Below are 24,872 nucleotides of genomic sequence, written 5' to 3' on the forward strand. Positions count from 1 at the left end.
ATGTCATGTCATGTCATGTGAATCACCTCCTAGCTGGGGATTGAACTCATATTGAAGCTTCTGGCTTGCTTGCAGTGCTGTGCTTTAACTTGCTGTGCACCAGAGAGGGCCCTCTCTTTACCTGTTAAAAGTGGCAACTAGAAATTTTAAGGACTTTAAAGCTCACATTTGTGGTTAACCTTTTACTTTTACTAGGCAGAGAATCTCTAGTTATTGTGTGAATGTCTTGCTACGCATGAGACTTTCAGACCCAGGGACCGGAAATGACCTACAGCATAAATGCAGACTACCCTAGTTTGGATCTCTTGCAAGGAACATGGAGGTCATCATTTTCCAGATGAGGCAACCAAAGCATTTATGGGATTTTATATGATCTCCAAATAACTTGAAAATGGCCATTATTTTTTCTTTTCCCTGCAAATCAGACTGAAATACCTAGAGAAAAATTTTAAAATATATTAAGGTTCAAGTTAGTATTAAACCTCGATTGGTTTGTCAATATCCTAATATGAATTTTAGGACATTAAAGAGGCATTAAGGCTTGGCAAGACCTTCTGTCCATCCCTGTAAAAGTCCAGTTTTATGGCATCAAAAGCTAATCAACTCTTTTCTCTGGTTTGGAGGACTGGGACAGGTACTTCCTAAACATAAAATCATTCCCAGCACGCAGTATTTATTCATCAGGGTATTAATACACCAGTTTGTCTAACACATAGTTAGCACCGCTGGGTTCCTTTTGAAAATTTACAAAAGGCCTTCCCTGACTTTTAAGTCCATAGTCAAGTAGAGTGCAGGAAGGCTACCACACCTGGTAGCACGAATTCTTGAGTTTCTTGCTCTCCATGAATACTGTCTGTTGCAGGCACCAAGAATGAGCCCAGAAAGTTACCTCCACACTTACAGGGGGTGTAGAGAACCCACCAGGCTTCTGCCCACAGAGCAGGGCATCCTGCTGAGTGAGGCAAGCAGCCAAGAAATCAGCAGCAGATTCTTTTGGGGAAAGGGAAAAAAAAAATCACCTCACACAGGTTCCAGGGGCCACCTCCCTCCATTAAGCTGCAAGGCAAAGCAAATTGTAGCCCTTCCTAATCCACTCTTCAGAAAAGCATATGAAAAGATACAGGGTCAGGAAGGAAAGAGCATTAGGAAACTGCTGTTTAAGATTCTCTCTCTCTCTCTCTCTCTCTCTCACACACACACACACACACACACACACACGCACACCCCAGAATAAACAACTTTTTTTTTTAATTCTCGGGTAAATGAGTTTGGAATTAGAATAAATAATTATATATTGACATATATGCATCTATTTATGTAATCTTACTTTCGCCCCTGGATCTTTGATGTATGTATGCGTTGGCTGGTTTCCTACAAAGTTATTCCTTTCTGATTCTGCAAAACTCTTGAACACCCTAAACTAACATAAGGAGAAAGAATCAAAAGGGGGGGAAACTGCTGCGGAGAGAGAGGCTGGGTCCAAGGGACCGCAGAGGAAAGCGGAGTAGACGGCGGCGGCGCTGCAGCCCAGCAGTTCTGTCCGCCCCAGACAAATGGGGGCGTGGCGTGCCCGCGGTCCTGGGAACTGCGACCAACAAAACTTCCGAAATTTCGGGGCGGTGGCGAGGGAGGGGCGGAGGGAGGGTGGGTGCCGAGAGAGAGGCAGGAGGGGGGCAGAGCGCCCGGAACTCTGCGGGTCTGGGTCGCGGAGGGCCGAGCTGAGTCCGAGAGCTCTGGAAGTTCCTGCTCCAGCGAGGGTCTGGCGGGGTTGCAGTCGAGCCCCGGATCCGGCCGGCCCTGGCTGTCAGCCAGACGAGCCAGAGTCGCGAGCCCCAAGCTCCGCTCCGCCGGGGGCAAGGCTGGCCCGCGGGGGGGCTGGGTGGCGCGGGGTCCGGGGCGTGGACCAGGTCCCGGACCCCCGCCCCTCCGCAGTCATTGGGCAGCCTCTGCGGTCCGCACCACCTTTCTCCATCCCACGCTGCCGGGCGTGCTGGCCCTTCCCCAGCGCAGCAGTCCGCGTCGGGGGGCTGGTCCGGCCCGGGCCGTTGACGTCACCGTCAAGTTTGCTGCCCTCGGCGCCCCACGTGTGGCAGCGGCCACGGCCTGGGAGGCGGCTAGTGAGCGCCTGCGAACGCAGTGGTAGCAGTGACTGACAGGTCCCGCGCAGCCCGACTTCGCCGCGCTGCTCACAGGTGGGGCCCGAGAGCAGTTTGAGGCAGCCCGGTGCGCACTAGAGGGGTGAACCGCTCGCTGCGGGTCTTCTGGCTCCCGCTCGGGCAGACTGACTCGGGGAACCTCGCTCCGGGGCGGAAAGGACCCGAGCCCCGCGGAGAGGGCGCGCTCGGGCGGGCCAGGCACCCAAGGAGCGGGGCTGGGAGACGCGTTAGCCCGCCGCTGTCTGCAGACCCGCCGTCCCGGAGCCGGAGGCGCGACCCCTCATCCGACCCGAGCGAGGGATGCACGATCGCTGAGCGGAGAGCTGCGCCGAAGGGACACTCGGGCCGACTACGAGGCACGCCTTCGCCACCGCCGCCAAGACCCCCATCCGGCCAATCTCAGGGAACTGGGGCGCCGAATGCTGCCCCCAGGCTCAAGACTTGCGCGAGTCTAAGACGATGGTTTCTTAAGCACGGCACCACGTTCCCTTTCCCGTTCCCTCGACCGGAGGCAGGGCTCCCGCGCGGGGCGCTCGGGTTTCCGTCTCCCCGAGGAGCCCCGGCAGCTCGCACGGCCGCAGGGACGCTCGGGCGATGTAGCCTCCGTCCAGCGCTCAGGCCCTCCCGGAGGATGCCATGGCACCTGGCGGAGTCCTGGCCTAGCATGGCCCGCGTGCCGCCAGACGTCGCCTCCGGCTAGGATGACCCCTCCGGGCCCGGCCGGCGCCCACCCCACCTCGGCCGAGCCGCTGTCCCGCAGCATCTTCCGGAAGTTCTTGCTGATGCTCTGCTCCCTGCTCACGTCCCTTTACGTCTTCTACTGCCTCGCCGAGCGCTGCCAGACCCTCTCGAGCCCCGTCGTGGGGCTGTCAGGCGGCGGCGAGGAGGCGGGGGACCGGGCTCGCGGTGTCCTGGCCGGAGGCCCGAGGGAGCTGTCGGTGTGGCCGGCGGCGCAGAGAAAGCGCCTCCTGCAAGTGCAGCCGTGGCGGAGGCGCCGGCCGTCCGCGCCGCGCGACGAGGGTGAGGAGGCGGCCTGGGAAGAGGAGACCCCCGGCCTGGCGGGGAGTCCCGGTGGCTCCGGGGCGGGGAGCAGTGTGACCGAGGCCCCGCCGGGGACCCTGGCCCTGTTGCTGGACGAAGGCAGTAAGCAGCTGCCTCAGGCCATCATCATCGGCGTGAAGAAGGGCGGCACGCGGGCGCTGCTTGAGTTCCTGCGCGTGCACCCCGACGTGCGTGCGGTGGGAGCGGAACCCCACTTCTTCGACCGCAGCTACCACAAAGGCCTCTCCTGGTACCGGTGAGCTGGCGTAGGGCACAGGCCGGGTCTACTACAGCTCGGGTGGGGCTGGGCAGCCTAGATGGAGGGGGAAGCTGGAGTGAGTCGAGGTGACCCTGGTTTCACCTTCCTCCCCATTTCATGCAGAAGGCCAAGGGTCATCAACTGACCTTAAGTTGAGGAGTCTCTTATCCACCTTGCTTTCTCTTTCCAGGGAACTGGATGTTGAAGCAGACGGTGGGAGGGAAATACTGGCCTTAATGCTTTTTTCCCTTGGTCCTTGGGCTCCCTTACCTCCATGCAACCAAGCTCAACTTTCCTCCTGCTCTCTGAAAGTATTCAAGTTGTTGACCAAAGGAAAAGACTTAAAACCTGTCTCTCAATTACTGGATAGGTAACCTGGTCAGTCCTCTCCCCCAGGAAGCCTGTTTTTATTTCTTCTTTATCTTCTGGGCAATTCCCTGTGGTTACCATAGTCTTTGCCATCAGGTATTTACTTACCTTGACCTTTTGACAGATCTTTGCACTAGGTAATACAGATATTAGTCAGTGTCAAGCACCAGAAACTAGGTAGTTGGGAAATAGATGTTCAGGCAAAGTACCAGCAGCCAGTCATCCTGTTAAAAGAGTGCTTCCCTGGTATATAACTTCTGTTTGGGACTAAAAATGAGTTTTGTCAAGTGCCTTCTCTATTTGTAGGGAAAAGTGCCATTTGTCTCGGGGATGGCAGAAACTTTTCTAAAGACCTTCATACAATTATCTTTACAAATGACATGGTCAAATGTTGTTTTAAATGTTTTTTAAAAAAGGAAGAAAGGTAAAAACAGGGACACTGGTTACATTGTGAAAACCCTCCTAAGGCAGTTAGGAAACCAGTCTGTTTAGATCTTAATCTTAAGTTTGCCAGTCTTCTCCAATTCAGACCACCTTAAATAATAGAATAGAATCAGCCAAAATCTAATAAATCCTAGTGTCACCTGGATTTTGTTTGCCATAAAAGATTGGCTCTTTTTCCTTCTTCCGAATACAATGTTGCCTGAATTTTCATTTTTATAAACTTTTACCTGCTTCATTAAATATGTGTTCTCCTTGTTATTTTAGCTGTGGTAATATCACAAAGGTTACAACACAATTTAGACATATTTCAAAAACCCACTAAATTAACCATTCATCCCCCCCAACAGAAGTGGACTTGATCTGACCGGTTTATTTACTCCAGAGGTCAAGCACACCCTCAAATGGAGTTCAGGAACCAAATTTACAGTATTCCAACTCAGGAGACAACATTTGGAAAAGTCGAATTCAAACATGAAACCCTTAAAACAGCAACTTTCCATTTGTTGGAAAGAAAAACAAACACCCTTCCCTTAATATATAATATATATTACTTAAAATCATGAGCCACTTAAAAAATCCCCTTGTGTTTCTGTCATTTATGTTATATCCTCTGGGAAGTTCTTACAAAAATGACCTGTTGAATCTGGAAACAACAGGTCCTTCTTTTTAGCACAAAGGCAGCTCTGTTTTTTCCATCAAGGACACAAGAACCAAGTGATTAAAGACCCCTACAACTCTTATCTATAGCAGTTTGCATTGAATTTGTTCTCGTACAGTGTTATAAGTGAGCACATTTCAAGCCGGCTGCCCGAAATATTTCGGACAAAGTTTGACTTTGAGGTACTATTAAATATGGTGAAATATTTAGTGTTAAGTCCTTCATTTTCATTTTGTCCTTAGACTTTATTGCTAGGATTGTTTCTTCATATTCCAGAAATGAGTATTTGAGGGCACGGTTTCTATACAAACTCTGCTCTTATTTTCTGTGGGTCTTTCTGAGCTCATGTACGAGAAGGAAGCTTTCAAGGTAACTAGAAACACAAGTATTTAAAAAAGGAAAAAGAGCCATAAACGTTTAGGCCATTCTCTTGCTTAGAAAGTGGGTGCATGCTATAAAGTAAATCTCTCCGTGGATTGTTTACTCCAGCAGAGGAGTTCTATAAAGCAATTTATGGTGGTTACAAAAATAACTGCAGAGTAGACTTCATGGTTTGGTGAATTTAATTTTCTAAGTGTTGGAGCAATGTCTTTGTTTTACCATTTGCAATGGTTTTTATTGGATACATAAATTTAAGTTTAACTCAATTACCAAAAAAAAAAAAAAAATCCAACCTATGGAGTCTGGATTATGTGATTATTTAATGAAGTTTTAGCACTGTTTCTTTCATCTTGGCTCTGAACTTGGAGTTTGAAGCTTGGAAGAAAGATTGAAGACTTTAACAATGAAAAAAAAAAATGCCTACACAGAATGTCATGTAACAAGTAAGGACATTTTAGCTGCTTAAATTTAGTCAGTATTTTAGGAGCAGGGATTCAGGAAGAACTTTCTAAATCAGCCCCAAAGTTGCAATGTAGGGTTTCTGTCATACATACACACATTCTCGCAGAAAGAAAATGTCCACCTGAAATGATTTATGGAAGAAGAAAATTGGTGTATTTGCATCACAGAATCATAAATGCCAGGCCTTGTTTATTAGCCCCAGTGAAATCTCTCAGTTTGCCATAGTAGTTAATAATGGCAGTGCCCCCTACTGTCCGGCTATTAGGAAGTTTGAAGAAAATCCCTTGGAGGAATAATTTGAGAATTAAAAATGACTACTGCTAGGATGTTTCCATAAATTTCTCCCACTGGAAAAAAAAATAAGTACTTTAAAAGCTGTTTTTCAAGAACAATACAATCAACAATCTCTTCGTTTGAGCAAATTTACAGTAAATGCTGAGAAAGAATTTATTCAAAATCTCTACAAAGGAAATTTTCTAATTGATTTAAAAGGTCCTAACATTACTCTAAAATTAATGCAACAAAGAAAGTATACCAGGAAATTTATTATTGATCATTTAGAACAATTCAGTGGAGTTCTCTGAATATGGAACTCCACCCTGTTGGGGTTTAAAAATATTCCACATTACTTAATTTAGCAGACATGATATCAGTACAACAAATGTCTGTGGCTTACATGTCATGGGAAAGCAATCCTTTGCAATGAATAGTCTCCATTTTCATTGTATGTGTGGTGGATTCATAAAGGAAAACAGCTTCGAAACATTGAGATCTTTTCTAGAAGTCCAGACCAAATGCCTCTCTGGTAATTCAAGAGCACATGAGCTTAGAATTTAATTTTCAGCCCTCCTCTCTGCCTGTGTATGTCTGTGCCAACTCAAGGTATGTTTATTTTTCCTAAAACAAAATATATCTACTTAAATTTAAAGCTGTGTGAGTGTGTGAACACACATATATAAATGCACATACACATCATGTGTACATACATGTAAGTATTTGGCTTCTTTAACACTTTAATCCCTCTTTGTACAAGTTAGTAAATCTTGACTGTCTAATCTTTTACTATTATATCTATTTTCTATATTTCATTGGACTGGACAATTTCAGCAGGGAAGAATATTGCTAAAATTATTTTACCCTGTAGCTTCTACAAAGAGCAAATATTACACAGCTTGAAGTTTAGAAGTTAGTTTTGTCCTGATTTCATCAAAATGGAAGTTTGTGGCCTCTTGTGCTCATTGCCTTGTTTTTTGAGGACATGGGAGAGACAAACTCACAGAGGAACTTTTGGGAGAAATCGGCATTTCATAGCAGCTGGGAGCAGCTGCAGAAGTACCTCCCTGTGCAGTTTCCCCACTCCTGAGCCACCAGTCCATTTTGCATAAAGGGTTGGAAATGAAATTCGAGCCAAGGGAGCTGCAGAGTCTGGCCACCCATGCAAGGTCATACGGACTGAAGTCCAAAGAACCGCCTGTCCTTAGAGCAGAGTTACTAATGTTGGGAAGCGATGGAGAATAAAAGGAAAGAAGACAGAAGTTGTTTTGGATCCTGAGTCTAGGGGATGTGTGTACGGGGAGAGGGTATAATTTCTTTCATGCATATAGTTCCAAAGAGCTCCCGGGAGTGAATGGACACACCCCATCTAGTGAGAGGTTGCAAACAGCTCCTTAGGAGAAGCCACAATGCTGTCATTTTTGTTTGCAGAATGTCTGATCCCCGGGCTCATCTCCCCAGTGGACTGCCCCAACAGTGCAAGTCACACAGCCTGGTTCTTATATACGGAGCCGAAGTGAAGTAGGTGGAGAAAGTAATGGATTGATAACAGTAATTACTAAGGGACTGGGGGACTTATGAGCACTCTCAGATACCCAGGGTAGGAACAGGCGTTGGGACTGTCAGGTCCAGGCATTCATTTAAAACAACCATAACAACAAAACCCACATTATTATTCTAGGAATAGCCTGGACTTGGAATGCCTTTACATGAATAAAAAGTCCTGTATAGTGATGAGACTTCTACTGTGCTCATAGACTTTATGTGGAATGCACAGCCATCTATAAGCGAAAGCCTTCACCAATACTGTAATCTCCTGCCTAGCCCTTAAAAAAGGAAATGGCCCTCCCTGGTGGTACAGCCAGTTAAAGTGCAGCACTGCAAAGCTGGCCACCTCTCCCACTGCTTCAGTGAGCGTTCATCCCCACCTAGGAGGTGAGTCAAAGAGTGAGGCAGACCTCTCCTGTCTCCCCCACTGCTCCCCTCAGCAGTGTATTTTAGTAGATCTGCCTGTTCTGCTCCCCACTCTGTCTCTGGTGAATCCTCTCACTGCCCCTATACCTCTGCCTTGTATTCCAGTTCTGTGTGCATACTTAAGTAAATCCTTGGGGAAAAAAAAAAAGGAAATGCTCTGGCCAAAATATTGCCTCATATGAATAAGCTGATTGCCCAGAAAGGACTAAGTGCCAGGACTGCATTTTGAAAGGGTCATGGGAATGAAATAAGCCTGTGTAATTAATGACAACCTGTGTAACCTTATATAGAGCAGATGCGCACATCAGAAGAAGAGTGTCACAGAACAAACAAATCTACTTGATATAAAAAAACAAAAAGCCTCATATCTCTAAAAGACACATTTGAACAGTTGGGAATTATAATTACTATCAGTCAAATGGCTGGGCCCAATCGGGAACTTAATATACTCGGCAATTTTCCTTAGGGGAACATTTTCCTTCACCAAGTAATAGTAACTTGGCTGATAAAGAGCATCATTTCTTGTTATGTATCCCAGTGATATTAGAAAGCTTCCAGAAAATTTGTTTCTGCTTAAGTGGTGAGTTACAATTGTTAAACTGTGGTTTCTTATTAAGTGCAGGCCTTCAATATGTAATCAGAGGAAATTGCATTAAGTATTATTTTAGCTCCCTAGTATTTGTGATCATCTATAAGAATGTCCTAAAAATGCTTGCCAGCACTTTAAAGCCTTTGCTAATTTGTTATCATTTGAAACTCTCTGTCAGGGATGTTGGTATAATTAATAAATAAACTCATGTGAAATCAGATTTTAGAAACTGAGGAAATGCTGAGCTCGGTGAATTGAAGCATCTATACAGCTGCTTGCCTCTAGTGAGGCAACTCGTTATTTTTTGCAATACTTGCCAAGGTCAAAACTGCGGCACTGCGAATATTTACATTTAACTTACCACCACTGGAGGGCTAACCCCAGAAGCTCGATTTCGGCCTATTTCAGAAGCTGTCAGATGCAAAAAAGGGTGGGTGGTATGTTTATTAAGAATGGAGTGTAGTCCTTGCCAGTAGGCTGTGATGTTCTTGCAGAGGTTAAAAAATCCTCTCCATAAATTTTTGAGACAGTCAGTTTTGAATGTGATGTGTAGCGCCACCTAGTGGGAGGGAGAGCCAGCAAGGAACCCAAAAGACTATGAGGATAATGAAACCTCATCGTTATCAGCGTATATTTATTTACCTGTCTCTGTGAAAAAAGGGGGCGTGGGAAATCATGTTAGGTAGCACTGACAGCACGTATAATCTGCTTAGCGTGTCTGACCTGTACTTCGCCTCTCTGCCTGAGCTCTCTTCTTTAGGCAGGGAATTTATTCTTTGGAGGGAAATAAAAGAGACTTGCCTTCATAATAAACCTGAAAAACAAGATATAAACGATTAGGAGATTTATATTAGAAATGTGGATAACTGAAAGGAATGCCATATGCCCCAGATTAGTTTTGTTGGTGTGCTTTGCCTCTGTTTCTGAAAGCCAGCTTCAAATGAAAATACTTCCAGATGATTCTTTTTCAACAACAGTAATGCAGCCTTGTTCCTTCCCCTATGTTGTACAGGCTCTGGAGGAAGGTCCCCTGATTTTTAACAGGCAGCACATAGAGGCCTGTTTAACCCTTACCCCATCCAAGCTACATTGTTGAATATCTTGTGCAGGAGGGAAAGTTTCATAGGAAGGTGTTGCCCAAGTCTCTACGGAGAGTGGCCCTTGTGTTGCAAGCCAGTGCCTGGATGAGGGTTTAGGAAGGTGGTCAGGTTAACAGTAAGGTAGGAGGAAAGGGAAATGTAGGGATTGCTATCATAGAGCACCTAGACAGATATCAGTTTAAGCTAATGTAAAGGCGAACATTGTCTGTGTTCATGGTTTACGTACCCACTGGTCTAATGCAGTGAGATCCCTTCCTCTATGGGTTGTTCACCCCCAAAATCCACAATCCTCATCTAATCATGAGAAAACTTTAAACCAGTTTGAATGGAAAGGCATGTGCAAAACGCCTCATACATACTCTTAAAGAACATCAAGATCATGATAACAAAAGAAGACTGATAAATTATCACAAATGGAAAACAAGAGAGTAATTATTATTGAGTACCTTGATTGACCCAGAACAGAAAAAGGCGTTTGGAAAAACTGAGGAAATACGAATAAGTGTGTGGTTTAGTTAGTGGTATTACACCAACGCAAGTTTCTTGGTTTTGATCATAGTACCAGGGTTATGTAAGCTGATAACTCCAGGGGAATCTGCATGGAGGGGTATATGAGAATTCTCTGTGGTCCTTTTTTTCTTAAAATTTTAATATTTAAAATTATTCTAGCATAAAAGGAAACAGCATCATCCACAAAGAAGGCAGGAGATGCCTAATGGGCATTAAGGATGGAAACTCACACTGAAATGTTCCATGTTGCTTCTCTCCTGAAGGCTCCAGGCACAGGCCTGCCAGCTTCCCCTCACTGCCAGCACCTGTTGCTTCCAAACATACTGATCTTTCCTCAGCTTGTTTCATAATGAAATTGGCTCATGGCTTCCCTCCTACTCTCTTGTCCCCTGAAATAATCACGGAGACTGTTTTGTTTTTTCTTTCTTTTTGTTATGGCTGGCAAATGTAAAGAAGGTATTAAAAAGACACCCTCCCTTGACTGAATCCTTCATGTGCCGAGGATCAAAAAATATTAATATAAATGACAGACTTTTGAGAATACAAAGAACTAAAGTAGGGATCAGGGGAGAATCAGACTTGAGCATCTGGCTTTTCACTACACACACAGGAGGAGCAGTTGTCACATCAAGAAGTTGGTTATGGGGTGAGGAGACTGGATCATGGCTCTGGAGGTGTCATCTGGCGAAGAAGACAGTACAGACTGTAGTTTATGGGCCAGTTTCAATGGGCCAGTTTAAACAGTCTATCTGCTTACTGGACTTGGGGCTTTAACTTTTGGCTTAGATACCATGACTTATGAGACTAGTCATGGAAGCAACACAGGTCTGATGGAATGATAGTATCCAAGGTCAAAGAAATAAGAGAAAAAACAACCAACCTCCCAGAGCACTGAAGGATCAGAACCTGCACTTCTTAGGTGGCTTGTCCAGCTGGGGCTGCTAGGTCTGGGGTGTCAGGGTTACTAGACTCAAAGTTCCTATCCAGGTGAATTGCTGACATCTTCTGTACAAAGTCATGCATCTGAGATTCTGGCTTAATAGAGTAATGAAAATCTCCCACAAACATTTCCTTTGATATTTTTAACAACTATAACAACAGTTTCTATCCACAATACTTTTTTATTTTTTAAAGATTATTATTATTATTATTTAAAGATTTATTTATTTATTCATACAGAACTGGGGTACAGGCCAGAGATGCGGAGGGTGAGAGGATTCACCAGAGACAGAGTGAGGAGCAGAACAGACAGATCAACGAAGTACACTGCTGAGGGGAGCAGTGGCCAGGTCAGGAGAGGTCAGCCACACCATGTGGTCACCTCTGGGGCAGGCGGGAATCAAACTCATGCGGAAGTGCATGTGCTTTAACCCGCTGCACCAACAGGGAGGGACTAACTATTATTTTTTTAAATGTACACAGAACTGGAGTACAGGCCAGAGGTGCAGGGCGGTGAGAGGATTTACTAGAGACAGAGTGGGGAGCAGAACAGGCAGATCAACAAAGTACACTGCTGAGGGGAGCAGCGGGGGAAGACAGGAGAGGTCTGCCACGCCATGTGGATCGTGGCCCAGGATCAAACTGGCACTGAAGCGGTTCTAGCTAGCTTGCAGTGCTGCGTCCTAACCTGCTGTGCCACCAGGGAGGGCACTCCACAATACTTTATTAACTAAACTAAGACAATACTGACTGCATCTCAAGACTAAAAGATGCTAACAGTATTTCCTCTTAACCATTAAACCACTTATCTTTGTTGGATCCATATTATAAACCTGTTTCATGTAAAAGGAATTCTACTAATGCTTAGATAGATAAAAATAATTTCTGTGTTTTAATACCATTCCATATTTATCACTGGGTATAGTTCCATATTCATTGGTATATACTTTCTTCAATAATTGTATTGAAATATAGCAAAATACTTGAACCCTACAATGAACATTTGATGAAATCTATAATTTTAGTTTCTATTTACTTTATTACTAGTCCCTCTGTTACTTTCCCCCTATATTATTTTTGGATTTACTTTGTTCTTCTTTTTCTAGTTCCTTTCAGATATTAAGTTAGGGTTTTTATTTAACATCTTTGTTTTTTTCATAATATAGGCATTTGTCTGCATAAATTTCCCTCCTAGGACTGGATGCTTTTATGCATCTCATATGTTTTGATATGTTGTGTCTCCATTTTTATTCATCTAAAGACATTTTTTGACTTCTCCTTTGACCCATACTTTGTTCAATGTAATTTGTAAATTAGTCCTTTTGCTGCTGATTTCTAGTTTCATATCACTGTGGCTGGGAAAGATATTTGATGTGATTTCATTCTTAAGTTTGTTAAGTCTTGTACTGAGGCTATATCCCAGAGAATATTCTGTATACACTTGAGAAGAATATGTGTTCTGCTGCTCTTAGATGGAATGTTCTGTGCATGTTGTTAGCTTCATCTGGTTATAGTTCAAGTTCAGTGTCTCCTTGTTGATTTTCTGTTTGGATTATCTAGCTATCATTTTAAATGTAGGGCAATAATAGCTACATTTGTTGAGACTTCAATATGTTATGACTGATAGTGAATGGTCTGATGCCTGTAAGCTGGGTGATTTATTAATATAATTAATATTGTTAGGTAGGTCCTGTCACTGCCTGCCTTCTGTGGGTCATGAAACAGAGACTCATAAAATTGAAGTAAGTTGCCCAAGGTCATATAGCAAAGTAAATGTTAAAACTGGTGCTGGGCCAGACTCACTCACCTCTAGCATGCCAGTGTTTCACTCTATGACATTAAATTATGTTCCCAGACAGAATTACCCAAGTGTGGTTCCTACCCAATAAGCAAGCCCTTGATAGCTCAGAGATTGTGGGTATTGAAAGGCTACCCCAGATGATTTGACATATTTGATTCTGGTCATAGACCTTCAATTAGAAAACTGTGCAGCATATCAACAGATTGTTCAAAAACTGAATTTTAGTAAGTATTTAAATAACCTTGTAAGTCTTTTGGCTTATATGAAATAACTAAAACCATTTTTTTTTTTGGTCAATCTCCTTTTTCTTTTAGAAATAATCTGGCCACAGAATTCATCCTCTTGAGCATATCTGAAATCCTGAATCATGCAGTTGATGTTTTCCCCTCTGCACTAAAAATAAAACCATGCAGAAATTGTTACATGGTGCAAATGAGCACGTTTCCTCCTTTTAAACTGCTGCATGGGGAAGCCAAAATATTGTCCAAATGTAATCAGAAGCCTGCTTATTGCTCCTGGAACTGAGTCCAGTTGCTGATAACACCAGGCAACCTCATGTTCTCTTTTAATCTGGTTTTCTTCATGTAGGCACTCCCCCTGAATATGGCTGAGTCACTGCTTAAGTCCATCTTCCTCTTTCTTTTATGTATTTATTTCTTTTCACTGACACCTCCTTTCATAATATGCTTTAGATGTGTTAATGTATTCCCAGTCAGGGTCCAACCCAGTTGTTACCCCCAAAGACTATTTTGGCTATTATTATTATTAATGTTCATCTAATTGATTTTCTGCCAACTGGTCAGTATTTGCACCAGACCCATTACTGTAATGGTCAGGTCATTGCCACATAAGATATGAGAATATTCTTTCATTCCAGCCACATAGAATCACAAATTGGAAAAGAGTATTTGAGTATGTTAGAGATGAAGATTATCTTTTGCATGTGAAGAAACAGAGGCACCTTTACCAAGATTAAGCTAAAGAACTTGGCCATGGAATTCCTAGTGTACAATTCTGGAGAATGCACTGTACACAGTTGTGTGCTCTGAATTCTATAAATTCAGTTTTGGAGGATTTCCAACAAAACAGGGTTTGCAACAAAACAAAATTCCAGTGACTGGAACACGTTATAGAGTTATTATTTTTCTCCTCCTAGAATCAGTGAATTAAAACATTGACTTGAACTGAGTAGCCAATTCATCTTTAAATTTCTGGTTTTCATCTCAGATGTTTTCCCCAATGTTTTGATGCACATAGATCTTAAAAGCCAACTAGTATGATTGGCCTGTGGATCCTTGTCAGTAATTTGTATTTTATGGTTGTTGCTTGCTTGTAAAAGATTAGTAGCAGAAATCTGAGTACAGACAGGAAAAATTTGCTTTTTTTCTCTTGAGTGTTCAGAGGAGGAAGTAATCAATCAAATTATGGGAATAAAACTTCTTTTCCCTTTTTCAGAGTTCTTACTTGGATTGGAGATTTTCTCTCAGTAGGAAATATCAAAGTTGTGGGGATTGGTTTGAATGACAAAGTCAGAAATGATGTGTTTGTCATGGTCATAAATTTTTGCAGATTCTCATTAAATTCAGGTACTTAAAGAAGGAACTGGATTAAACTGCAACTAAGGTTACATCCCAGAGCTAACTGCTCCCCTCATCACCTTTCTTAACTGAACCCATGCTTGCTCTAACTACATATTTGCTCTGGCAGTAGGAAAATGCTGCAGCAATAAGGTGATTTCATTTTACAAACAAAGCTTTAAAAGTAAACAAAATTGGAATTTGTTTTAAAATTTCCTGGTAGGCTAACTATTCTTGTAGTTTCTTTCATCAAATGTTGTGGGTATTTTTTTAAGAAATAAAAGCCCCTTGTTTTTCTTTCTAATGAGGCTGCACTCTTTCTTCTTGCTCTGGAGGAGCTGGGATCACAACAGTATCTGTTAAAAAGGCTTTCACCGAATCCAGACGGGCTACTAGAATGCCCTGCTAGGCTTTAATGATGGAAAGAAAACAAATTGGATCTGTTTTATATTTGTATTGGGGGAGGTCATGGAGAGCTAATGCTTATGATGAAAATTCTTGGAATTTTCAGGTGCATTTGCCCTGTGGCAAAGGGTGGCACATTGGAAATAAGCTCTGGAGAAACTTGTCAGCGCCAGCTGATTATTACAAGTAAGAAAATGGCCTCGTTATTGCCATACCCTCAGACTTTTCAAAAGGATCTTGGAGTACTGATTTTTTTTTTAACACAACGGGCAGTAATTCACATATTCAAAATCAAAACTCAAAACAAAGCAAAATTATGTCTAGATGGAGCAACTCAATCTTATCTGAAGGCAAACGGCTGTTAGTTTTCAACCTATAGTTATGGTGAAGGTCAGAATTAGATAATAAAACCCTGGTGTATACCAAAATTTTTCAAGCTGTCAATCACAAGGTATTAATATGTAATCATATCAGTCTTTTTTTTGTGAAAGGGAAGGACTAGAACAGGATGAAGACAGTGTATCCCATGTAGTAAGCTAGACACACATTATCCGACAAACTTGGTTTAGTTATTTACATAAATGTGTATAGACAGTATTGCATAGGAAATGTATTTGCTATAGTGGATCTCTACAGAAAAATAAAAAAACAAGTTTGACAAACACTAACTAGTGTAAACACAGTCCAGTTAGAAAAGGCTGAAATGGAACTCATGGTTCCTGTGAAGCTAAGTATGAGGTTCTTTGCTATGGATTATAAACGTCTTTTCAACCCAGTGTCTCCAGGACCTGTAACTATACCTGCCACATCATTGATTCACTATCCATTAAATGGGAAAAAAAATAACCAGTAGGCCAGAAGGTAACAATTTTTCTAGAAAGGAATTTAAAAAATAGTTTAAGCTTTGTGGGTGACGTGGTTCTTTGACAGCAGGAAAGCAGCCTTAAAGGATATGAAAGGCATTGGTGTGTCTATGTTCTAGTAAAACTTTATTGACCAGAAGAGTCTGACCCACTGGCCATCATTTACAGACCTCTAGGCTAAGCTAAAGGCATCCAATTATGCCCTTTGATCTTCCCTTCCTTTACTTACCTGGTTGCTCTTAGACAAGTACCCATCCTGACATCCTCAGGCAGTGTTGTGAATGTGAGCTGAATGTGATTAACCTCCAGAGTAAATGCAGCTCAGAAGTAACAGACCCCCTTGCTACTGTGTAAGATTAGAATAGCACATGCCCATGACCTTGGTCCAAGGGAATTTTGTGAAATCTGCAGAATTATTTGGGATGGTGACATTTCATTGTAGACCTGATTATATATTCAACTACAAATATCCTCCCTTGACAGAGACATCATCTAAACACAAATTAAAGTAGCCTTTGGTTGTTATTTTGAAACTCATACTGCATTTTGATGTTTCCTTGACTTTGTCCTTCAGTGTTTGTTAAGTTTTTACAACTTCCGCTGCTTCGACAAAGCAGTACATCAGCATCTGACCTCTGTTCGGGAAACAACCCCGCCATGTCATTTAATTCAACATTCTGTGTTTCTGCATAAATAGTGAGCCATCAACTTGGGAGCAAAGGGTTGAAAAAGAAAAATGTTTGAAGATGTTTAGAGGAGGTTGGATTATTTTGATTAGCTCTGTCCAATAGTAATGTGTTGGGAACCTCATACTTCCTTTTACATTTTCTACTAACACCTCAAAACAAGTAAGAATGAAGAGGTGAAACTAATTCCAAAAACATTTTGAGGGAAGCCAGTATGTCTGAAATATTACAATATCAAACATAAAACTAATTAATGAAGCATTTTCATATGAAATCTTCCAAATGTAGTATGCATTTTATGCTTTCAGTCTGGCTTGATTCCAACGAGCCACGTTTCAATAGCCCTAGTAGGCCAGCGGCTACCATTCTAGACAGCATAGTTCTAGAGCAGGGGGCAGGGAAACGATACTGAAGGCTTTTACTTGAGGACTGATTCTGCAAACCTGCCGTGCTAGTTCTTCTGTGGAAACCTCATCCTGGGGCCATGAAAGGTGGGAGGTGCATGCTGAGTAAATTGGCTGTTGAACAATATAGAGGACTCCTCAATGATGGGAGCCTGAGGCAAAGCTACCAGGTGGAGGTGGAAAATGGGGAAAGGATTTGCCAGGTGTTTAGTGTTAGGAATTATAAAACTTAGCGTGGAATTCTAGCAACCAACCAGGAAAGGGAAACGTTGGCTGAGCCTACCATGGCTTCAGCTACCCCAGGTCAGCTAGGGCCTGATAATATGATAATATTATCTCAAAATAAATAAAAGTAAATATTATGACAGAAAGTCTACATTCACATAGCTTTTGTTACTGTATCTGATTCTGATCATTCTAATTTATTATGAGTTATTGGTGTTAATGCCTGATGGTGCCTAATTTCTAAATTAAATTTTATCATAGGTGTGTATGTAGAGCAAAAAGTTATTATAGGGAGAGTTTGGTACTATCCTTGGGTTTAGACTTCCACTAGGGGTCTGGGGCTGTATCCCCCATGGATAAGGAAGGAATACAGTATTTAAAGATTTTAAGCTAAAGTATACTTAGTGGCAACTCTGTGATAAAGAATACAACAGCTTTCTAGGAAAACAAGCAAGATTGATTTAGTCAAGCGAGTAGGAAAGTGTTGCTGGGTAAGCTGGAGTTCTTGTATAAAGCAGACTTAGGAGCCATCAGCAGGGAAAGCTGCTGAGATCATGCCAGCTGTCAGCAGAGCAGAATTATAAATAAAGTGTGTCACACACCACAAGCGGAAGGTGGAAAGAGGGGACAAGAAAAAGACATTTGTATTCTTGCTGCACTATGTTTTTATCTAAGGAGGTCGTTTCAGTATCACAGAAGAACTGAACTGGTGACTATAATTTACTTTGAAATGCATTAAAAATGATGCTTTCAATTGATAGATGGATATGGGATAATGAAACTATGGAAAAATGTATTTAACATTTAGTTACTAGGTAAATGAGTGTCCTGCAATTCTTTCAAGTTTTTGCCCTATTTAATATTTCAGAATAAAATGTTGGTAGCAAAGGGGAGGAGGTGGTGTCAAGGCCAGTGGAGTCAAATGCAACAGAAAAGGTGAATAGAAATTCAAGAAAAAGGTGTCTCATCAGTTAGGAACTGAGACTACGTGGTCAGTTGTACTGTGACCGAAGCCAGTCAGCAATGAGTTGCTGAATAAATGGAAAAAGCTCAAGAGATTGAACTTTACCATGTATCTAATCTGCCATCTCCCCTTCTTTCCTGGGCTTGACCAGTGGGATACTGACACCTGCCTGACATCTAATCATTCATGTAAATAAAAGTTTCCTATGTGAAAGGAGGGTTTAACTGTGTCACTTGTGTTTTCGCCTACTTACTGACATTATGTATCCTGCTTCCTGCACTGACCTAGTGGTTTGTGTGTGGTGACATGATCAACAGTTTTTTATCAGAGGATTTTAGCAAGCTGAAAATTGCCTAAAATAAGATTCTTCTCTGTAACTAGACATCAGAGGTCAAATTTTGTACCTGTTTCAGCAGTACAAACTCTTTCCATGGTATCCAACTAGATTTGCTCTGGAATTTACAAATGACTTATGTCATATGAATGTCTATGTAGAAATCTAAAGGTCGTCCTTTAGCAACTTGGTGATAGAGTAAAGGGTAGTTAGTTATGTAGAGAGGATGAAGAAGGAGAGAAAAGGGAAAAGGATGGCGAGGCCAGAGGACTGAAGAATTAAAGACAGTGAGCTCAAATCTAAACAGATAACTTCATAAAATCTTTACTCATTGATATCCCTGTATGTGACAGGCAGTACTGACCAGAGCCACCCTAATTTCTGCCTGACCAGAAATTCTGTGTAAACTGCAGCAGAGGAGAAGAGAAAGTGAAAGCACTCTGTCACAACTATTTCAGGGGCCACCAATGAATGGGGGGGACAAAGTGACAGATGTGAAAGGGAATAGGATTTATTTATTTTTTTTAAGTCAGAAGTAAATTTTATTTCACAGTGTTAAAAGCCACGAAATGATTTACATATTCCCACATTAAAGAGCAATATTTCAACATAATTATTTCTTTCTATCAATTAGATCTTGCTGATTTGTGTAACTGACACAACAGTTTCTATCGTCAAGGTAGAGCAAAATGACTTTGTAGGTACTATTTAAAAAATTTAAATCCAGACATAAACATATGGCTTCATTCTTAGTACTCTATGTAGGGCCTCCCCAGTGACACAAGGGGTTTAGTCACAGAGCTATCAAGGTACCACTAGCCACTGTAGCATAAGTTCATCCCTGGCCAGGGAGCTAATCCATATGTGGCAGAACAGACCTCTCCTGTCTCGCCTGCTGCTCCTCTCAGCAGTGTATTTCAATAGATCTGCCCATTCTGCTCCCTACTCTATCTCAGGTGAATCCTCTCAGCCCCCGCACCTCTGGTCTACACCCCAGTTCTTGTCGCAAAAGTAAATACATCTTTAAAAAATAGCCCATCACTAAGTTATTTCCATTATCAGTTAGCAGCTGTTTATAGAGATGTGTTTCTAACATTGGCTGAGTCCATTGGAATAAAACAAAAAAAATTAACAACAGTTCAGGAACATCAAGTGTACATTTTGCTACCTGTTAACTGTGGTAACTTATAGCAACTCTTTGAGTTCTAACTAAACTTTATTACCTATAAATTTGTTTCAAATAATTTTTACCTGTGGTCTGAAAACTTTCATTATTTAAAATGAAATAATTGCTATTTTCATGACTGCACAAAAACTACTTTTAAAAATCACAACTAAAGTAAAAAATTTAGCATAAAAGTAAATCGAGTTTTTCTAGTAGGTTGTTCATTTTCTACAGTAGTTGATTTTGAACACATGTACAAAATAAACTGAAGCTCTATAAGAAGAATCGCCTTAGAGCAAATCATCTTAGAGATTGTGATTTTTAAGATCAACCTTAAATATCCTGGAACATGCTAGATTATAGCCTAAGTAAATGTATACTGGATTATAGAAAAATAAAACCATAAGTACTCATTATCTGAAGTGAAATTTCTAGTAGATACGTACATCTAATTCTGGATTTAAAGGCAGTCTCAGATCTTGTGGTGGTCAACATGGATATTTTTGGTGAAGACCTCTGAAGACTTTTGTGAGTTCTGAAGTTGCCAGATGTGGAAATGCTGAGGTTGCTTGTCCACATCTGTCTCTGTGGCCACTTGCCTCTCTCTGACCCAGTGCTTCCAGGAAGTTTCCTCAGACCCTAAATGTATTGCCCTTTCAGTCTTCACCGTAATTTTCTTCCCTTGATCTTTTTTGCAAAGACTACTTCCTCTCCATTTCTGGAGATAAATATCAGCAACACAGGAATTCAAATCATCCACCTCTACAAAGTTAATACATCATTGAATCCCATGATCTTTGGAGCCTACTTACACATCGCTTAAGAGTATGGGGGTTAATCTCTGACAATGCTAGTTCAATAATAAGGCATTTGGAAAGCCAGGACAGTATTTCAAAGATGGTTTCCAATAATAGATTTTTGATTTCTCGGAAAAAGGAAGCATTGAAATTATCAACCAAATGACATGTTGTCAGGGCTGTGCTATGCAAATGTAAAAGTTGATTATTAGGAAATACTGAGATGCATTCCATGCTAAATGTTTCATTCAATGTGTAACCCCCTTGGTTGTTTACATAGATAGATAATGTTTTGGCTCTGTTCCTGCAGGGAAGTTTTCTCTCCATTTTAAAAAAAGACAGCAAATTAACAGTTCATTCAGACATCTCTATTAGTAGATTGCCTTGGATTTCTGACCTATGTATACCCATTACCATCATATGAGAGCACAATTTTAAAGATTTGGGCAAAATCATTGTCCTTCAAAACAGAAAGTTCTTGAAAATAGAATAATAATTAAATGTGGAAGCTTTTCAATATATTGATTTGCATATCTGATTTATGTGTGCCTGTTATCAGAATTTTATAGAATGTGCTAGCTCAGTTTTGAATGCGTGGACAAAATCCTTTCAATGAAAACAGAACGTTCTTTTTTCTTTTTTCCCTTTTTCCCAAGGCCTCTAAAATTCTGAACTATTGAACTCAGATTTGAGTAATGATGTCCTATACTTTGCCAAATGAGTTGTTTCCCCTTTTATAACATCCATCAGAGAAGAGGAAGTGCTCAGTTGGAAAGCTGCTTCCCAGGAAAGGCCTTTTTGTGTGTCCTTTTGTTTGCTTACCGTTAAGGTAATTTTAAAGTCAGAGGAGAACTTCCTATTGTTCTCAGGTGACATCTAGGAAATAAAAGGTTTTGAGCCTATTGACAGATATGCAAAGATAGTAGTTAAAGGAAATACATGTCTTCCACAACCTGAGGATAGACAGCATATGTTCATCTAAAAATGAAAGAAATAAAAGTGGTTTTACCTAGTTGCCTACTTGCAGTGTTTTAATAGCAAAAAAAAAAAAAAAGGTATTTTGAATATTTTGGAGGGTGGATTTGAAATATGCCATCTCAGAATGGTTTTATTCTGTTTGAAATTCATGGAATTCATACTGAATTTTAACCCTCTGAAAACTATCTGTAAATGAAGGACTTTAATTAAGGAAGAAATGTACAATCATAGAATCTCATTCTATCATTGGAAATGACCTTGCGATCATCTAGTTCAATGCAAACTAATAGACCAGGCTTATTTAAAAAATTCCCTAGCTTTTCCAGTTATCAAATATGCCTCTATATAATGTCTTCAAAACACTAATATAACATTTTTGAAAACAAAAATGTATTTAATCAGTACATTGCTTTTTTTTTTTTCCCTACTTGCTGCTGAATAGGTTCATCACAACTATCAAGTATTTATCATGTGACTCATAGAACATGTATAGTGTGTACAAAACTTTAGGAGTATGATTGTATTTGTTCAAGTTAAAGTTTACTTATTCAGAAGACAACACAGTCAGTCTGCAGTAACACTAACTTGAAAGTGTGAGTTTTAATATATTAGGAAGTCATTTGCTCATGATGAAGATTTTGTATTAGCTGATTTTTTTTGTTTGTTTGTTTTTGTTTTTTTGCCACAGGAAATACTAAATGAATGGAAAGAACTGAATCCAACTGAATTTACTTAGCCACACAGGAAAACACACACACACACACACACACACACATGCTTCCACTACCACCCACCTCAGCTCACCACAATTGTCACATCCATTCATGTCTGCATAGCCTTCACATCCCAATTTAGTGACCCTCCTTATGCCACTTCACACTAACTCATAAGCCACCAACCTTCCAATGCCACAATAATATTTTAGGACTTCTTCAGGGTAAAGGGCCATATTGATTGTAGTCTGTGAATTTCCTAATCAGGTGTTAGGTGTTACTCTAGCTTTGTTATTAAAATTCGACCTTTTTAAAAACATTCCACATAGATAAAGTCTATGGAGCTCAAAAACCTGTTTCTTGGGACCCTTAAAGTAGTCTTTAGACCTGCAAGCAGTAATGGGGTGTGCCAGAACTTGTTGGACACGGTAGCCACTGACTGGGGAGAAGCACCTTCTCCAAGAGAGGCCTCGGGTCTTGTTCTGGTTTTGTCATTAGTTCGTTAGTGAACCTATACCAAGTGCTTGGTTTTCTGTGACTGGGGTTTTCCATCTGAAAAATAAGAATGTGAGGATGAGTGGTTTCTCTTTGTTCCTGCTGAAGTAAACTGGTATCTTTCTGCATGGACATGGACAAAGGAAAACCTTTGGGCTTCACTGTCATGAGAACTGTTCTCAGGCTCTCGCTCTCTTTCCCACTCTCCTAGGAGGGTGTGAACAGCTAATTCCCAAAGCTCCAGATGGAGTTTGTTAGCAATTAGCTGCAATTCCGCAGGTAAACTTTTACCTCATTCTTTTTTTTAATCTCCCATATCCCTAAGGCTCTTCAGTGTGGACAACTGTGGGGAAGGCAGGTCTTCAGGGTGAACCCACTGAGAATCAACTCCATGGACCCAGTGGAAGCTATGAGCCCATAGCAGCTGCAGGGAAAAGGACTGACAAAAATCTTGTCCCAAGCCATGCAGATTAAGGGTAGAGAAAACCTTTGTTTAACAAAAGCATGCTGGTTAGGCCATTCTAACAAGCCTGTCCTGTCAGCCAATGCTAGATATGAAAACTGCTGAGAAGCACTGCGTCAGCCACAAGAGCTGGGGCTTGTGTTAGCTGCTGAGCTAATGTCTCCAGATCTGGCTCTTACACAGTTTCTGAGGGTCAGGAAACCGGGAGCAACTTATCTGGGTGGTCCTGGCTCAGGCTTTCCCTGGAGATAACAGTCAAGTCGTTAGCCTGTGCAGGGGCTTGATTAGGCTGGAAGATCTGTGGTAAAATCCCTCACATGGCAGGACACTTCCATCCCTTGCTGAGTGGGCCTCTCAACAAAACAGAGCATGACACTAATTTCTCCAAGTTATGTCACCACCTGACAACAAAACAGAGCATGACACTAATTTCTCCAAGTTATGTCACCACCTGAGACAGGAACTACACCCAGGTGGGCAGCACAGTCTCCTGAGGACTGGCCCCAGGAAGTTGTGTTCTGTCATTCTGCTATGTTCTACTGCTACAGGTGTTCATTCCAGCCTGAATTATTGTAGATGATAACTAGACCTTAGGTGGTGGGCTCAGTGTGGTATCATACATGTGTGAAGCTGTGATCCTAAAACTTATACAGTTTTGAAACCACTGTTATCTCAGTAAACAAAAATAACTATTCCTGCATTTTCATCATATTAGAATGAAAATGGGGGAGCTGAATGAATATAGCTAAGGGGCTCTGGTTCTAGAGACAAAGAAGTCAAGGGTGGGGCTGTTAGTCCCAGGCAGAACCTTCCATCAGAAAGAAGAATACTACAAATATAAACTTGGAGCAATATGCTTAAAGTGAGAGGAGAAACCATGGTTGAATAGAACTTGTAAGAGATAGATTAGTTAGCCTTGGAAAAGCCTTAGTTGGGATAGTGAGCTATGGAAGGATATTTTTGTAAGGCATCAGAGAGGTAGAATGCCACAAAGGTGACCACTGTAATGTCATGGAGGCCCAGAACACTGTCAGCCTAAATGCAGACAGGGAGGAAATAGGGAAAACCAAGGTCACAAAAGAGCAAATGAACTTGCCTATTAGAGATCAGGGTGAGAGCAAAGTCATGCACTTTCAATATTTTGATTGAAATTGAGATGTGAAGGGAGATTTTAATGGAGTGGAGTCCCACTGCTTCTCCACGATGTCCTGAACTCCACACACACACACACACACACACATACACACACACACACACACACACACACCCCTTTCTGCCCCCTGGGATCAGACTGTTAAATTAGCAGGGTCTTATAGTGAAAAGGGTCACTGCTTTTCTGCCATTCAATACATAAACTTATTCTCCCCCTACTTTCTAGATCTGTAACAGGATGGGCTGGCTTCTTGAGTCTGTTTTTTGCTCAATTTTTAATTTTCCTGTGGTTTCTGGTCCACAGCTCATGACTCAGAAAATAGCTGTTGAATTCTCATCTTCTTGGTCCTATAAGTAAGAGAGGGGCCTATAGCTCAGTGAGGTGAAATGACCTTAGCACAATAAAACACAGCAGCACCTCTCTCTCCAGTGAGCGGAGACTTCCCACCTCCAGAGTTCAGTATCTCCAGTTCACTCACAAGCCACCCCGGCTCCCTCTGTAGTGCCTGTGTTGTCCTAACATCCATTAAAAATTTCCAAGTATAGGCCCTCCCTGGTGGCGCAGTGGGTTAACGCACAGCACTGAGAAGCTAAAGCCACTTCCTCATGAGTTCGATCCCCACCTGCCCCGGAGGTGACCACATGGCGTGGCAGACCTCTCCTGACCCGCCCGCTGCTCCCCTCAGCAGTGAACT

General features: G+C 41.8%; 1 protein-coding gene across 1 annotated transcript in view; it reads left to right on the forward strand.

Moving 5' to 3' along the window:
• The first annotated feature begins 2,857 nt into the window (after positions 1-2,857).
• Positions 2,858-24,872, forward strand: part of HS3ST3A1 (heparan sulfate (glucosamine) 3-O-sulfotransferase 3A1) — an 88,206-nt gene continuing 66,191 nt past the window's right edge. Inside the window, exon 1 of the mRNA XM_004684579.1 lies at positions 2,858-3,453. Within this exon, the coding sequence (XP_004684636.1) occupies positions 2,858-3,453 (596 nt within the window). The remainder of the gene's footprint in view (positions 3,454-24,872) is intronic.

Source organism: Condylura cristata, unplaced genomic scaffold (assembly GCF_000260355.1).
Source record: "Condylura cristata isolate star-nosed mole 26May11 unplaced genomic scaffold, ConCri1.0 scaffold00017, whole genome shotgun sequence".
Taxonomy (NCBI): Eukaryota; Metazoa; Chordata; class Mammalia; order Eulipotyphla; family Talpidae; genus Condylura; species Condylura cristata.